Genomic DNA, 15,155 nt, shown 5'->3' on the forward strand with positions numbered 1-15,155 from the left:
GAAGGTTTCTGACCATCAGCAGAGCGAACCTTTACAAAAGATATCCACCAGGAACAGTCAGGGCCAAAAAGTCAGCTCTTTTTAGAGCAGACCTTGAAAGGTTTAAGATCAAGAACTCACGACCGTGGTCTCTCCAGGAACATCAGTACATCTCTGGTAACCCGGCAGGTCCCTAACTGTAATATATAGCTTTGGAGTGTAAAGTCTGCATTCAGACTCACTCTGCATCAATACAGTCATTTCGCTCCCCCAGTGCACTATAAAAGACAGTTAGCAGGATAATTGCAACATTTAATTTCTACTGATCAGTACAAAACCACTGCTTTACTCAGCATTAGCCAACTCCCAGCCTCATTAGTGAATAAATCTTGTAATAGATAAACACTTCTGAGTTCCCGAGCTACAAAGCATGAAGAAAGAAAAAACAACTGCCTCAAAAATAGATATGTATATAAAAAAAATTGTTTTCATATCCTAAAATTCCTTCGCTTTGTAGGTATAGATCATTTTCCAAACACCAATGCCCAGATCAGTCCCAACATCTTTAGTTACTGGAGAAAGACAGACACTGCTGATGGTTCAGATCCGACTATTCTCTCTCTTCCCTTCTAATGGAGCTTGTGGAAATTAATTGCTTAACTGCCACTTCAGTTAAAGCTTAAAATGTGGTAGGATAAATCTGGGACACATTGTGCCACAGCACATCTTTGCTTGCCAGCCCTGGACATTACAATGTCTAATTAAGACTTTTAAATTCGTCTCTCTGATTTACCAAGCATAGGCTATTTTACAAGTGTCCTTTATAAAATGTGTTCTGTAATAACTTTGCAAATGGGGCATTGCATTCCTCCTCTGTTCACTCAGTGACTCTGGATCCAGTCTCTTTATTTAAGATGGAAACGCAGCATCCTTGCTTTACAAACTTTTAATACACCTCCCGAGAATTTGGATCAAAAGATATCACTATAAAAGAGATAGTAATGATGTAATTTATATTGGAGAGAATAAGTAAGTTCAAATCCTATTAATATTTCTTTACATAAGTATATAAAAGTCAGTCTACAGTCTCCTTTATTGCTCCAATAGCCATGTCTGGAAGGTCAAACCTGCTCTCAGCCATTTGCTGCTACAGTCTGGTACTGTCTGCTCCAAAGAGCTGGTGGTATAAACTAGAGCAATAATCTGCCAAAAAACATAAGTGATGGATGGTTTCGTGGTATGGTTCACAGGTTTCAGTTCAAGTCCCTCATCAGTCAGTCAACTCAGCCAGTAACTTGCTCATTTAACCCCCCTACAGACATCACCTCCTTTACTACTGTTATTGAGCTGCACCATCTTGTCACACTTATGTTTCTTCCCCCATTTTCTTGGTCCTGTTGGACTGAACCAGAATCATACTGAATACTGACACTGCTTTCACAAGCGTTTCTAAAGCTTTCCATTAAGAAATCGCTGCCTCCAGGAACTTCTTTGGAAAGTTTTCTCCCCTATCTCTGTCAGAGTTGCGGAAGGTGGGCATGAGGAAGGTGCCTGTTGGGGACTACTAGGATACTTGGCATCGGCTCTCTGGTGCATGCCAAGGAGAAAAAGTGGGATCCTATCTCCAGTGGAAATGATTAATCTAATGAAAACCTCATTGCATGCACTAGGCATTCTAAAGTTATTACTTGCTGTTTACAGCTGTCCTGAAATTGGAGGAGAAATGTATTGCATTTTCCCACCACAACAGCTTCTTTTTCTGATAGACAGCATGCCCGAGATGGTGAAATAGCTTCTCCCCTTTGTTTTTTTCCAGAATACTTATTAGCAGTGCCCAGGACTAGAGATATAAACTGGATAGACTGAGGGAAAAAATAACTTTTGCCTCTTTTTCCTTACTCTGTAACCAAGTTATTTAGTATGAGAAAGTTCCACTGTCTTTTCAAAATCTGGAGGGGGGGGGACTTCTATGGTATTTCTTAAGTTTCACCATGCAGAAAATAGCATTTTCAGTAAAGCTCTGTTTCTACTGTATTTGTGAATCAGTTAACATCTCTCTCAGCTCAGATTTTCAAAATAAAAGGTCATTAATCATTCAGTCACTATTACCACTAGGAAAAGTGCAGCATTACAGGATCCCAAGAAATATCGGATATGCAAGCAAAATGTAAATCATCTTAGGGTTTTATCTCAGGGTACACTTAGACCCTCTCTTAGGGCATGCTCCATAAAAATTACTTGGAATTTAGGGTGAAATCCAGAAAATGAGCTTTCATGGAAATAAGGACAAACCAAGGATTTAGCATTTATGACTAGTTCTGACTTATCCCTGTACTAGAAGCTCTTCCACTTTTCTTTGTTCACTTTCAGAAAGTCTATCAGAAAGTCAGAAAGTGAGTGCAGCGTGCCATATCACGTTTCTCCAGCTGGTACAAACAAAATGGTAAATATAGATTACGGAGTCCAGCGTCCCACAGAGATGCTAGATCATAACCTGAAAGCAGGATGGCAGCAGCACAGTACTCGTTAGACTAATTGGCTCTGCTTCTCTGAAGAGCTAGATAGCTCTACTGAACTGCTAGGCTCACACGGCTACACTGCTGTAGCTCTGGAGCTAATTCATTCAGAGCTCAGTTGGGTATCTCCCTACAACACTGCACTGCAAGGTGCAGATATGACCGTGACCCCTCCTTGAGGCTTCCCACAAAATCCCATCTGTATAACTCTCTATGAGTGCAAGAAAGCACAAGGAAAACAGTGTTGTAGGTTGGTTTCCAAGAGGATTGAGGAGTTACCTATTTGATTAAAATGCATTACAGCTAGTTGGGCTAACACGGTCAGGTATCTGGTTGGTGAGCCCATGTCGCTGTGTAAGTATCAGAGTCGCAAAGGGAAGCTTGAGCAACTTCTTGTCGTGTGGTCTAGTTTTCTCAAATTTACTGATAGCCCTTATTTAAAAAACAAGGGAACTATGGAAACAGTGATGGGGCACTAACTCTGGTGCTGAAGATTTTTTCACACCTCCAGTTTCTATTAATCATTGCACTTTGCAGCACAGCCCTGAAGAAAGTTTAATTTGTTCTGCTTCACTTCAGTGATTGGGGGGGGAGGGCGGGGAATCTATAAAGGCCATTGGAAAATAAATTTATCCAGATCTCTCCCATTTGGACGTCATGCTGGAAACCATGACTGAATTCCTGTTCTTCACAGCTCTGGTCATGCAGAAAATACACTGTGGATATGTAGCATTTTGGCACAACCCTTTCATAATTCTGGTCACAAGCCAAGAATAGGAATGGCAGAAACATGCATTTTTTAAATTTTATTTTAGTCACTTGAATGGCTTTTAAACCCACAGCCAGCTCACACTGGACCACATTCAAGTCTGTGGCAAAGTGTTTACATTGACTTTTTAGCTAAGTTTAATAGCTCAACTGTTTCAACTTTTCCTTACTCATAAAATTGGTTACTAAATCAAAGATCTGTTTCCCTTCTCCTTTCTCCCTGAGACACAGCACTTGAACCCTGAAGAAAACTGGAGATCATGCCCAGGTGGGTTTGAAATCTCAGATACTGTTGTAACACAAACATAACCATACAACTCGAGCAAAAATCTCTATAACAGTCTGAACAAAGAAACTTAAGTCTTAATACAGCCAAATACTAGAGGAAGTTACGATCTGGATCCAGTTCCAGAGCTGAACTTGATTGGAAGCCATTTGCCTCAAATAGCAACTCACTTCCACATGCAGGTCTTCCTTCGCTTACTCGTGTCCCCGGCACCTCTTCTCCACTGTCAAAGACACACCAGCAGCTGTCTTGATCCTGACTGCACTGCGTGGGTGAGAAGATCCCACTGTCTCCTTCACATTGCGGGATGTAGCCTTTGCCAGTTTCTCGTAAACTAGTTTTGGACTTCAGCATGTTACAGAAACTAGGACCTTGAAGAGAGAAACTGATTGTAAGATTCAGAACAGAATACAAACTGATCACCTGCAAAAAATGAACTACAATAATGTGCAGAATTCTCTAAAACACTTTAACAATGCTACTTTCAGGCTGCTTCTGTATAAGGAAGAAAGTTGAGTGGTCATGAAACCGTAATTAAGTTTGAATCACTGTAGAATGTGTGGAATTTTACTTCCAATAGAAAATATACATATTCTTCTAAAAGATTAAAGTACAGGTTATATGAATTTGCACAAAGTAAATAGGAGATATAAAATATGATACTGATATTCATTTTGCATTAACTGCATCCTTTCTTGTCATAAATTTGACTTTAAGTTAGATGCTGATATTTTAAATTAAAAATCAAATCCATCTTTTTAGTAAGGATTTTTGAGCAAGGCCATTAGGTTTTAATAATATTGTTTGCATTTAGAAATAGTCAAAATGTACCAGTTTAACACCTTCAAAACAAAGGGTAATGTGCTTGAAAAACCATCCGCACACAGTAGATCTAATGAGTTCAATCCTAGGTGGGACAAACTTTCATCTACTCTACTGTAGATGTCCTGGCAGACTGAAGCCAGGAGGTTATTCTCCCAAATTTTCTATGGGAGATGTAAAGCAGAAAATCAGTAGCTTAAGAACGAAAGCAACAAGCCAGTAAAGCTGCAGACTCTTGGGTTGTCAGTACTGCTCAACAGAACAGGGCCAGGATATGGGCTTAAACCTTGTTCTATCCATACTGCTTAAACTTTAAAAAAATGCCCTGGTGGCCTTGGCCTTTTGGCTGTCTTGCAGAAAGTGGCAGATAAAATGGGCCAAGGAATGTCCCCAGCAAGTATGGGCAGCTCATTTGTTTGAAAAAGAGAGCCTAGCCACGTGGGTGTAAGCTGTACCACATCAGTTAGCCCAAGGTCAAAAATGGACGCGATGAGTCAGTACAGACATGGCCTTGACGGCTCAGAGAACAATATGAAAGCAGGAGAGCAGGGCTGATTTCTCAGCAGGGATACCTGTTTAATTGCAGCTCAGTCAAGGTGAAAGGAAGCACACTGACTTGAAACAAAGAAGAGTTGACACTGCCATTCAAAAACAGTCAGAAGCAAGAATAGGGCATCCCCAGTTCCTCAGGGCAGGGATTCATAAGCTTTTTGAATCAACCTTCTCTGTGAGGCCTCAACACTTCTTGCACCAAGTGTCTCTGAAGCTACTATAAAGATGATGTAGATTTAATTTCATTCAATGGAGCAGGTGTGGACCATATAAAATGGACTCAGAGTGCACATGGCCCAGTTCCCACAGTTCAGGATTTACTACCTTAGAAAATTCATCCATGAGCCCAACGAATTTTCTGTGGTGGTAAGAAACTCAAGGTAAAGAAATACACAGAAGCTTGCTCATCAATTTGTCTAGATCGGTTTATTTCTTGTGTTAAGAAAGTAAAGGGTAACTGTTTCTAGCTATCCTTTCAAAGGTGACATTCTTGTATATAACATATCACTGAGGAATTAAACCGTAAGCCCCTAGCATTTTGATGGGCAGCATTCTGAAGGAAAAGTAAATGTGATGCAAGGCATGAGACATTATCACTGGTGTCACAGGCTGTGGGTAGAGTATTACTTACACTCAGGGTTGCCATCTGAATCCTTTCTGCCACTCTGAAATACTTCTCCTGACGCAGGATCTACACACCAAGCATCTGCATCAGACCTCTGTAGCACAGCATATTCTCCTGTCTAAGATGAATCAAAAGACATTGCTCTGCAATGACGTGTAATTACGTACAAGCATACTAGAGTCAACATCCCAAAAACTTGGTTAAAATACATACTTTGGATTATATTTACATTTGTGCACTAATACAACAATGTTGACTAGACAAACAAAACAAAAAAATTCAAATACAGCCCACTTGATTTAATACACAGAAGGAAACTGTACATTGAGATGAAGTTCTGATATAACCATATTTGAAATGGCATTCTGTTCCTTGCCAGTCTCAAAGCTCCATCCCCCTCACTGTCATGTCTGTCGGGAGCATCACAGACCCTATTTTGGGAAGTCTGCATCTAACTCCCTCCCATCCGAATATTTTCTGATGGCACAGGAAGAAAAGGTTTCCCCTCAAAAGGAAGTCAATTAAGTTGTGCTTTTTAATCATAGCCCTGTCTAAGAAATAAGCAGAGCCACCCTGTGTGAGGGAAGTGTGGGCAAAGACTGAGCTTCTGGTCCTGGTCTTTGCTTCAGAGCTACTTAAATTCTGCTTTACAGAGGGCAACACCTGCTTTTTGTTTTGTCGCACCCTTTTGTTTCCAGTTAATATGAATGCACAAGGCATACTTAAGGAGCACAGACAGGAACTGTATGGGCCTTTGGCACAGCATAAGCAAAACGAAGGAAGCTCTGTTTCTTCTTCTCTCAATCATGTTAAATCACCTCAAGGCAGTAGGGGACAAACAGATCTGCTGTAGTAGTGTTGAGCTTTGAACCGCTCTGTCTCCAGCTGGAAATTAAGGCATTGGCTCGAGATCGCTGACATGATGTCTGGCCTGTAAGAGGAAAAACATACAGGTGCACTAAAACATAACCAAGTCCTCAAACCTAACCTAGAGATAAGATGTGCACACCTAGTTCCTTCACACATCTCCACTAGGCTGTGCTACAGTGTCAGGCAGGGAACACCTGATCGGTGTTTGATAAGAGGAGTAAAGAGTCCATTCCTACATGATTTAAGCCAAAAGCAGAAACGAAGTAAATTTGAGGCAAAACAAGCATAAGAATAAAACTACTTTCTCTTTTCTTACAAAGGTTAAAAAACAAGCTTTGCATCATATCATATGATACCAGAATTTTCAATAAAGATTAAAATCTGTAAGAACAGATAAGGACAGACATTCAGGGAATAAAAACAGCTTACATTTGGGGAGCTCTGCTGAGTGTGAGATCAAGGAATCCACCACATAGCGGCCTCTTTCATCCACACACCAACAGTGACCTGGCCAGGGAAGAAAAACAGCCTTATTTTAAGATGTTCTATTGCAGTATTCCTTGTTCATTTTGCCAGGTTCTGGGAGGATTTTGACGATTAGCAGCACTACAGAAAGACGCAGTAAATCTAAGTCATAATTAGCTCTGCTATTCAGAGATAACTGGACTACACTTGAGAGCAGTGATGGAAATGGGAATGTAGAAGCTTTACATTGCACCCCTATCATCTCCCAGCATATCATCTGCTCCCAGCAATTTGCTATCATCCACAAACTTGTTGAGAGTGCACCCCATCTTATTGTCCAGGTCATTAACGGATACATTGAATAATATGAGCCCTTGAATTTACCCCTGAAGAACTCTACTAGCTGAGAGCAATTGGACTTTGAATCACTGATATTTGAGTCTCCATGAGCTGCCCTTTGAGCTCCTCCCTCCAGTCAATTTTCCACCCATCTTGTAGTCCACCTATCCAATCTATCTCTGGTTTGGCTACAAGAATACAGGTTTTCCACTTTTTTATTAGAATGCTACTTAGCTTTTCTTTGCTCAGACAACTCAGAGAATTTTAATGATGGCTCACCTGTGCTCTCATAGCACTGAGTTGGCTGCCAGTTTCCCAGGCCATCACACTGGGGAATGTAAGGATGAAATCCCAGCTGTGTTGCTTCCCCAGCAGAACCTTTTAAAGTAAAGTGACTCCGCCAATAGAAATGCAAGACTATAAAAGATAAGTAAGAGAAAGATATTAGTGTTTGAACACAAGAGGAGATATTTTTTAAAAAGCACATTTGCAAACATCTGATTGTTTCCTATACTTTAGAGGGAAAAATAACAAACACTGCAGAGACACGAAGGATGACTAATGTCCAGACCTTATGTATACTTAGTGTCATGCATATAAGATGACTGAAATCAGTTCGTGAGCAGGCAGGTTAATTGCACCAATTCATTACAAGTGCTGAGTTTTACCTGTTTTCAACAAAGCTGAATTTGATGTAGAGTGCTTTTGTATATACCATGGCCCTTAACCCATTTAATTAAAAGCTCTCATTTCCCTTTCACCTACCTGATTGCGCAGCCAGTTGGAAAGCGTAGTCACTGCCCAATAACAGCCTTTCGGAGACCAGGAACTCTGACTCGTAGGGCCAAGCAGAACGTAAGAGGTCATTGTTTGAGAGTTGTATTCCCTTTGCCATCAAGAAGCTCTCCCCAAAAGGGAAGTGGGAACTATTGGATGCCAGGATGAGTTGCTCTGCCTCCTCCACAAATTTCATGGCTTCCTGCTTAACGCTTTCACATATACCAGGGCCTGTGGAAGGCAAAGGGTATTTTAGTTCCCTTCATCTAAATTCAATAAGGATTTGTGCATGAAAACTAGATGGTCTTTCAATTAGCACCCTCTGTTTCTTCCTGCACTCATAAGACCTTGTCATTCTGCGATCACTGAGACTTGTCATTGCTTAGCTATATGACAGCAAAAGTCAAGAAGCACCAGGAGCCATGTGAACACTCCTCAACTCTCCAAGTTCCCATATGTAATTGCCAAAGCCACAATAGTATTAAGGTAACTTCTTCTCATAGGTTACACACAGAGTTAAGTTAATATATCTGTATAGATCTGCCCTGAAAAGTGGATAAACATAAAAGACTGTGAGAAAGGAAACAAAACATATCCCTTGGGTACAGAGGGGCAGCCAACTCTGCCTGTGCTTTCCATACTTCTACTCTTTGACTCAAATATGGCAAGTCCAAAACTGAAACAGCTCAGTGAAAGCTTCTCTGCTAAAATCACTCTATGCTAATCTTCCTTGTGCCCTTTATTCCCCATTTGCCTACAGAACTGACTTCTCCTGTGTTCTTTCCCCATTTGAAAGTTTACCATTCATGTCCTGTCTCTTCCTCCCAGCTGGAAAATTACTATGAGATAAGAATCATTTTACTGTCTACATTTATAACGTAATTCATCTGCTGAAGTAACCCCAAAAAGGGTCCAACGGCTGTGGTGAAAATGCTCTCGACAAGGGCTTATCAAACTTCAGTGCTGGTCTCACTCTTCAAGTGACTTCTAGGATATATCTGTTACTCTTTTGACCAAACAACAAGAAACAGTAAAGAAAATTCCTCTTGGCTCATTCTAAGGCACTCTCGAAAACTGTCTACTTTATGATTAGCCTAATAGTGAATTTTCCATAAAAGTCTTCACATATTGCTGTTGACTTTAAAGCATCCTTTGTTGCCTGGCCAATGGACCTTCTGTAAATGCATTACATCCATGTTGCAAATTATAAAATTTACACAAACTTCATATGGAACTTTGGAAGCTTGCCAAAGCTGAGTGACTGCTTCTTTTCCAGAAATGAGTTACCCCACCTCTGCTGGCTAGCAGTAATGGCCATATCAGTGATCTTTCCCTGAGTCATTATCTCCTACTTTGCAGTACTTGAAAAGACTTTTGAAGTTCTTGAAAAGACAAAGATGAGAAACACTTACTTGCATGCAGATATTGTTACTTACATGCTGGGACCTGGTTCACTTTTGCTTTTGTTCCTTGCAGCTTTTGTCCTTTGCTATCGACACACCAACAATCACGAAGTTCAAAGTGGCTTAATGGAGCACTGAAATCAGTGTAAGCTCCTGGGTAATAGGTCAACTGTCCATTCAGAAGCTGCCAGAATATATATGGATCCAGTAAAATGTTCTCAGATGCATCTGTCACATTGCCTTCCAGCACTTCGGGTGGCAGATCAACAAAGGATGAATACTTGGTGAATGCTGGGAAGATATTCTGGTGCCTAGCCTCATACAAAGCTTTAATAAAAGCTGAAAATCCTTCGGAAGAGGCCTCTTTATATCCAGTTACTACATTCAATAGATCAGCAACAGACTGAGTTTTGCCTTCATTATTCTCCTCAATCCACCTTTGGTACCACTCAAAAGCTTGCTCAGGAGGGCCACTGCACTGTACCTGCCTCCAGGCACCATCAGCATCACACTGGGGAATGTAAATGCTAGAGAGCTGAGACAGAGCACTTGGGTCTGACAACAGGAGTTTCACAGTCTTTAGGAGCTCCTGACCAGCTGTTACTTGGCAAGCACTTGGGCCTGTGAAAAAGAAACATGCACAGCACATCTTATGAATACACCGAAGGTATACCCCTGACATGAACATCCTCACTTTCCACTGTTACCAATAGTTGATCATTTGTCCTAACACTAACAACATTTTTGGCCCATTATTAAGAGGACCTAATTCTGCTATGCTGAACCAGAATGAGATTTCCAAAGGCATGTGAGCATTGAAAGATGCATACAGATATGATTTTTAAAAACACCTGAGCATGTTAGGTGCCCAGTGGTCTTAGCAGGGGGATAGGAGCTCAATTCCATTAAACACCTTCCTGAATCTGTTCATACTAGCTAGGTATTTTCAGATACACTTGAAAATCTGACAGCTAATCCTTATTTAGCCAATCCTTGCCAGAGCAAGGATTAAAACCTTCTGGCATCATTAGGACTATCTGAATAAAGGTTAATGCAGATTTTGTTTTCCTTTGGACTTGACAAGAATTTTCAACTACTGTTGTCCTCACTGCCTGTTCTCTTTCAACTATTCAGCTGCTTATAGAAATAGTCTTTCAAAATGCATGAGTGAATTTGTTTCTTTTGGAAACCTTGACTGCCAACTCCAGAACCAAATCTCACTTTGCTACCAAGCAGTTCTACAAATATAGCAAAACATAAATACTCATCTCCTTTAGCACACCAGACCATTATGAACCTGTTTATTTTTGACTGCACTCCAGATGGGTTACTATGAATAAGTCTCCTACCAGTTCAGAGCACTGCAATAATAAATTCCCCACTACTTCTGAAAACTGCTATTTGAAAGAGCGCCTTCACTATCATCATCTACTGGATACTCTGCTATTGCTTCCAAAGTGAGGAGCAGGCTCAGCTCTTGGCCTGTCCCCCATGTTGATGGGCCATTTATAGATCACTGAAGCTCAGAAAACCATTAACGAAATACCCTCAGGCTGTGTGCTTCCTTCTGCCATTGCATTATATTAATAGAAGAGCAGAAGAGCCAGTTGGTAGTCTGCAAGCAAAACGCAATGCTAAATTAGGCTGACAAGTAATTAATTTGTTTGTGACTCACTTTTCTAGCCCGACTACATGATCTTTATGAGATCCTTCTCCTATATTCAGACCTCTATAAAGTCACATCAAGTTGAGGATATATTTCTGAGCTAAAGGACTACAAGAAGTCCATGGTTTAAGGCACTGAAGTTCCTCAGCTTTCAGCACAAACATGAGCCAGTGACAGTGCCCAGGTTATTTGGTCTTGGAAGCAAAAGAGCTTTTTCACATAGCAAGGGCAGGTCTAAGGAGCGCATTCAGTTACGCAGATGCTCCAGGTTTCATGGATATCAGAGCTGTTATACACATTAGCCACACACTTCAGTACAGACAGAACTCAACGCCCATTAACAAGATGAATTCAGGCTCCTCTCTTTTGAGCATGCCTATCCTACATACCAAAAGAAAAGGGAACTGGCTTTAAGACTTGCAATATCAACGTTTTTATACACTGTATTTCTTACTATTCCCCTGCAACTATAGGGTTCCCTAGACCACAGTTGATATTTGCTGGCAGGGGACAATACTGCTTGTATACATTAACCATGTATTTCCAAATATAATCAGATAGGAAGAAATAAATTACGCAAAACCAACAAAATTAAATTATGCAAAATTATACATCTTTAAACTCCTACTCCTCAGGACTTACATTGCATTGACTCTCCAACTTCTCCTCTTATTCTTGGAATAGTTTTGCCTTTCAAATCAACACAAAAGCAATTTGTTCCATAACACTGGAGTGGCAGAAAGTCTCCATCCTTGGTACAAGAGGGAATGAAGAGATCTGATCCCGCAGGCTGGCTTTGTTTCAAGTTTTCCAGGCTTCTTCTTTGCTTTTCACAATCAGTAGGACACCTTGGATGTCTTCCTTGAACTCTTGAGCCTGGAACTTCCTTACCTTGAGCATCCAAACACCAGCACTCTCCTGCATAGCACTGAATTTCCTCATACCTGCCCTCTTTGGTGCATGTTGGAACAAACAGATCCCTTGGTTCCTCGTCACAGTCTTTAGATCCCAGCGCTAATTTCACCACTTCACCTAAATCTTCAGCAATGCTTTTGGGGACAGAAATCACTTGTTGAAGAAAGGTAAAGAACTCTGGTAGTTCCAGGACAGAGGCAAGGAATTTCATCCTGTTCTGATTGTCCTGTAGAGTTATCATACGGCCAAAGCTGCTCATAAGAGGTTGACTCAAAATGGAGCTGTTTGATACTTCTAATGGAAGTGCCCCAGCTGATTCCAGAAGGTCCCGTCTGTTATCCCTCTCTGTCGCACCTTCCTGTGGGAAAAACTGGCCAATGCTGTATTTCCCACTAGTGCCAAGTGCCCCAGTGAAGTTAAACTGGATCAAATTCTTCAAGAACTTTCCTCCAAAGAGGTTTTCTGGGAAACGCTTTGGATTAGCAGTAAATTGCAGCGCCACTTGAGCCAGTTCTCTTGACGGAAATATCCCTGCAACAGCTTCACTGAGGGTAGATTCTAGCTGGAGAATCTGGCTGGCATACTGACTTTGTGTGATCGGGGATGACAACCCCGAGTCCAGAAACAGCTCCCTGAAGGAAGGAGGGCAGGCTCTTGAGAAGCCAGCTATTTTCTCTGACTGCACATCTGGTGTGGAAAATAAACTGTGCTGACTGAAATATCCAGCAGGGCCATAGAAGATCCTGGACAAGGCCTGTCGTCTCTCAGAGATGCACGCTTGTTCTTCACCTAAACATAGTTTAAAAAAAAAAAAAAAAAAAGCAAATTTTAAACCTCTCAAACCTACTACTATGTGAATATCTTTCACAGCAGCCTCAGCAGAAGCCACATAAAAAGTGTAGTTTAATCTATCTCTAGTTTCTCAACTGTCAGGCACATTGATGAGGAAGTTTGGATTGCTGCTGAGTGCGCTCTATAAGTAGGCTTCTCCAGTCAAGATAAATTGAAAGCAAACATTCCTTCACCATGTTTGAGTTTTCTGCTCTGTGGTCTTTTTCTGGTTCTATTGTTTTCAAGTGTAAACCCTTGTCCTTGTTCCTATTGCTGAAAGCATGCACAAAGTCTTTTTTAAAATACATCGACTCTCTGGTAGTATGCCTGCTTTTAATGGAAACCATAGATAATTCCAGTGCAATATATGAACTTAAGAGAGGGAAAGAACATTGAAGACAAACAAGAATAGTTATTTTAACCAGTGTTCACTACTGAGAAATGTATGGAGGGTTCCTACCCATCTTCAGTTTTACACTGAAGCATCTATTAGAAGAGGTTTGAAAAGAAATTGATAAAGTTAACAGCAATAAAATGCCAATGACCAGGAACCTCATTTCAGCTCAGCCCTGGGTCTTTCAGTCTCTGGCCAAGTTATGCTGTAGGAGCACCAGTCCCCAGCTCTGTCTCTGGCCCTGATTCCTGGACAGACCTTGGGTGTACACTGTAGGTAGCTTGTCTCCTGGATGGACCCCCCAGATGCATGCTGTAGCTTGTCTCCAGCCCTGCATCTGGCCCTGTCTCCTGGATGGACTCTGGACCCATGTTAAAGCCTCGTCTCCAGTTCTGTTTCTGGCCTTGTCTCCTTTTCCTCCTGATTGAGCTCCCTAGATGGATCCTGGACCTGGTACTTTGCTTATGGTGTGTGGGCCTGTTACCACCACCCATCTCTGCCTGCCACGTCCAGACCCTGCAGGACTGCACCCTGTTAGTAAGGGCATGGCTTGCACTGGGGTCACCGCTGTCACACTAGTCCCTCAGGGAGAGACCAGCCAGCGCTCACTGCTCCCTGACATGTTAATTGTGGCATGAAACACATTACTCAGTTTGTTATACCTTCAGAGGACAAATAGTGGTAAACATGATGACTATTTTTTTTATTATTATTTTTTTTTTAAAAAAAGAATACTGTTCAAGGAACCCAGTAAAAAGTCTAATTTCTGGTCCAGACAAACTTGTAGAAATAATAAGGAAGAGAACAGAACAGAAATGAATAAGTCTAATGTACTGAGGAAGTGCCAATAAGATTCTGTAGAGAGAAGTTGCATCTTACAAACTTATCACAGTTCTCTGAAGGAGTGGGTGAATAAGGGGTGATCAGTCCAGGATACGGGGATTAACAAAGACTTTTCCGCAAAGTCCTTCAACAGAACAGATGGAGAAGATGACACCTCCATCATGGGTTAAACAGCAAAAAAAAAAAGAGTAAAGACAAGCCAGTTTCACACGGAGGTGGACACCTATGCATTTCCATTAAGTTCTGTGAAGGGATCCATGTTTGTAACTGATGAGCAGTGAACTGAACAAATTTGCCAATAACACCAAAAAAATGTCAAGACTACAGATGATGGCAAAGACACCATAATGGAAGGTGATTATGCATTACAACAGCAGCGAAAATTCAGTGTCAGAGAACAGTTACACACATAGGGAAAACAATCCTGTGTATACACATACATGGATATATTTACGTACATTCACACATAGCAATGCCTCCAAATTAGGGTACAAATCATCACTGAAGGAGGATCTCTGGACATGTTAGCTTAAGGCTCAACAGAGATCAGAAAAGGAAAGACTTCACAGATATAAAAGACAGACATTGAGAACAAAACAGACAGTATCATTATGCTACTGACTAAATCTCTGGAATGCATGCATCAGCTTAAAGTGTGAGCCACATGGTTACCTTTTCTTGAGACAGGATCAGCATAATTATAGAGAAGGGAGACAAAAATAATTTGAGGACAGAATAGCTTCTGCAGGAGGAAAACTATTCAAGCCTGGAAAAAATATGGTAACGATTTTTTAAATCTGGATTCTCCACATCATTCACAATGAACAATTATTAGTCAGTATTTCTCACAGAGCAAAAATTATGAGGGCCCAGATGGAAAATATGAAACAATCAAAAAGCAGAGCACATAACTATGATTGCGGAACTCTTTGCAGAGGATGCTGTGAAGGACAAAAGTTTAAAGAGAGACTAGACAAATCCTTGGGAGATGACTCCATAAACACAATGGTCTGGGTTCAGCCTCCGGTATGGGAGCTCCCTAGTCCGCAGGCAACAGGGAGGATATATGGAAGAGTCGCTCTGCATTTGCCTGTTTCTCATACT

The 15,155-nt window shown here is 41.1% G+C and overlaps 1 protein-coding gene across 1 annotated transcript in view; it reads right to left on the reverse strand.

The window, feature by feature from the left end:
• The window catches only part of TG (thyroglobulin), a 165,837-nt gene that overhangs the window by 136,555 nt on the left and 14,127 nt on the right, over positions 1–15,155 (reverse strand). The window contains exons 9-16 of the mRNA XM_067290138.1: positions 11,711–12,772; positions 9,436–10,023; positions 7,988–8,230; positions 7,502–7,639; positions 6,848–6,925; positions 6,367–6,479; positions 5,555–5,666; positions 3,720–3,920 (exon numbers count right to left, since the gene is read on the reverse strand). Of these exons, the coding sequence (XP_067146239.1) occupies positions 3,720–3,920; positions 5,555–5,666; positions 6,367–6,479; positions 6,848–6,925; positions 7,502–7,639; positions 7,988–8,230; positions 9,436–10,023; positions 11,711–12,772 (2,535 nt within the window). The remainder of the gene's footprint in view (positions 1–3,719; positions 3,921–5,554; positions 5,667–6,366; positions 6,480–6,847; positions 6,926–7,501; positions 7,640–7,987; positions 8,231–9,435; positions 10,024–11,710; positions 12,773–15,155) is intronic.

The sequence above is a fragment of the Apteryx mantelli genome, chromosome 2, assembly GCF_036417845.1.
Source record: "Apteryx mantelli isolate bAptMan1 chromosome 2, bAptMan1.hap1, whole genome shotgun sequence".
Classification (NCBI taxonomy): Eukaryota; Metazoa; Chordata; class Aves; order Apterygiformes; family Apterygidae; genus Apteryx; species Apteryx mantelli.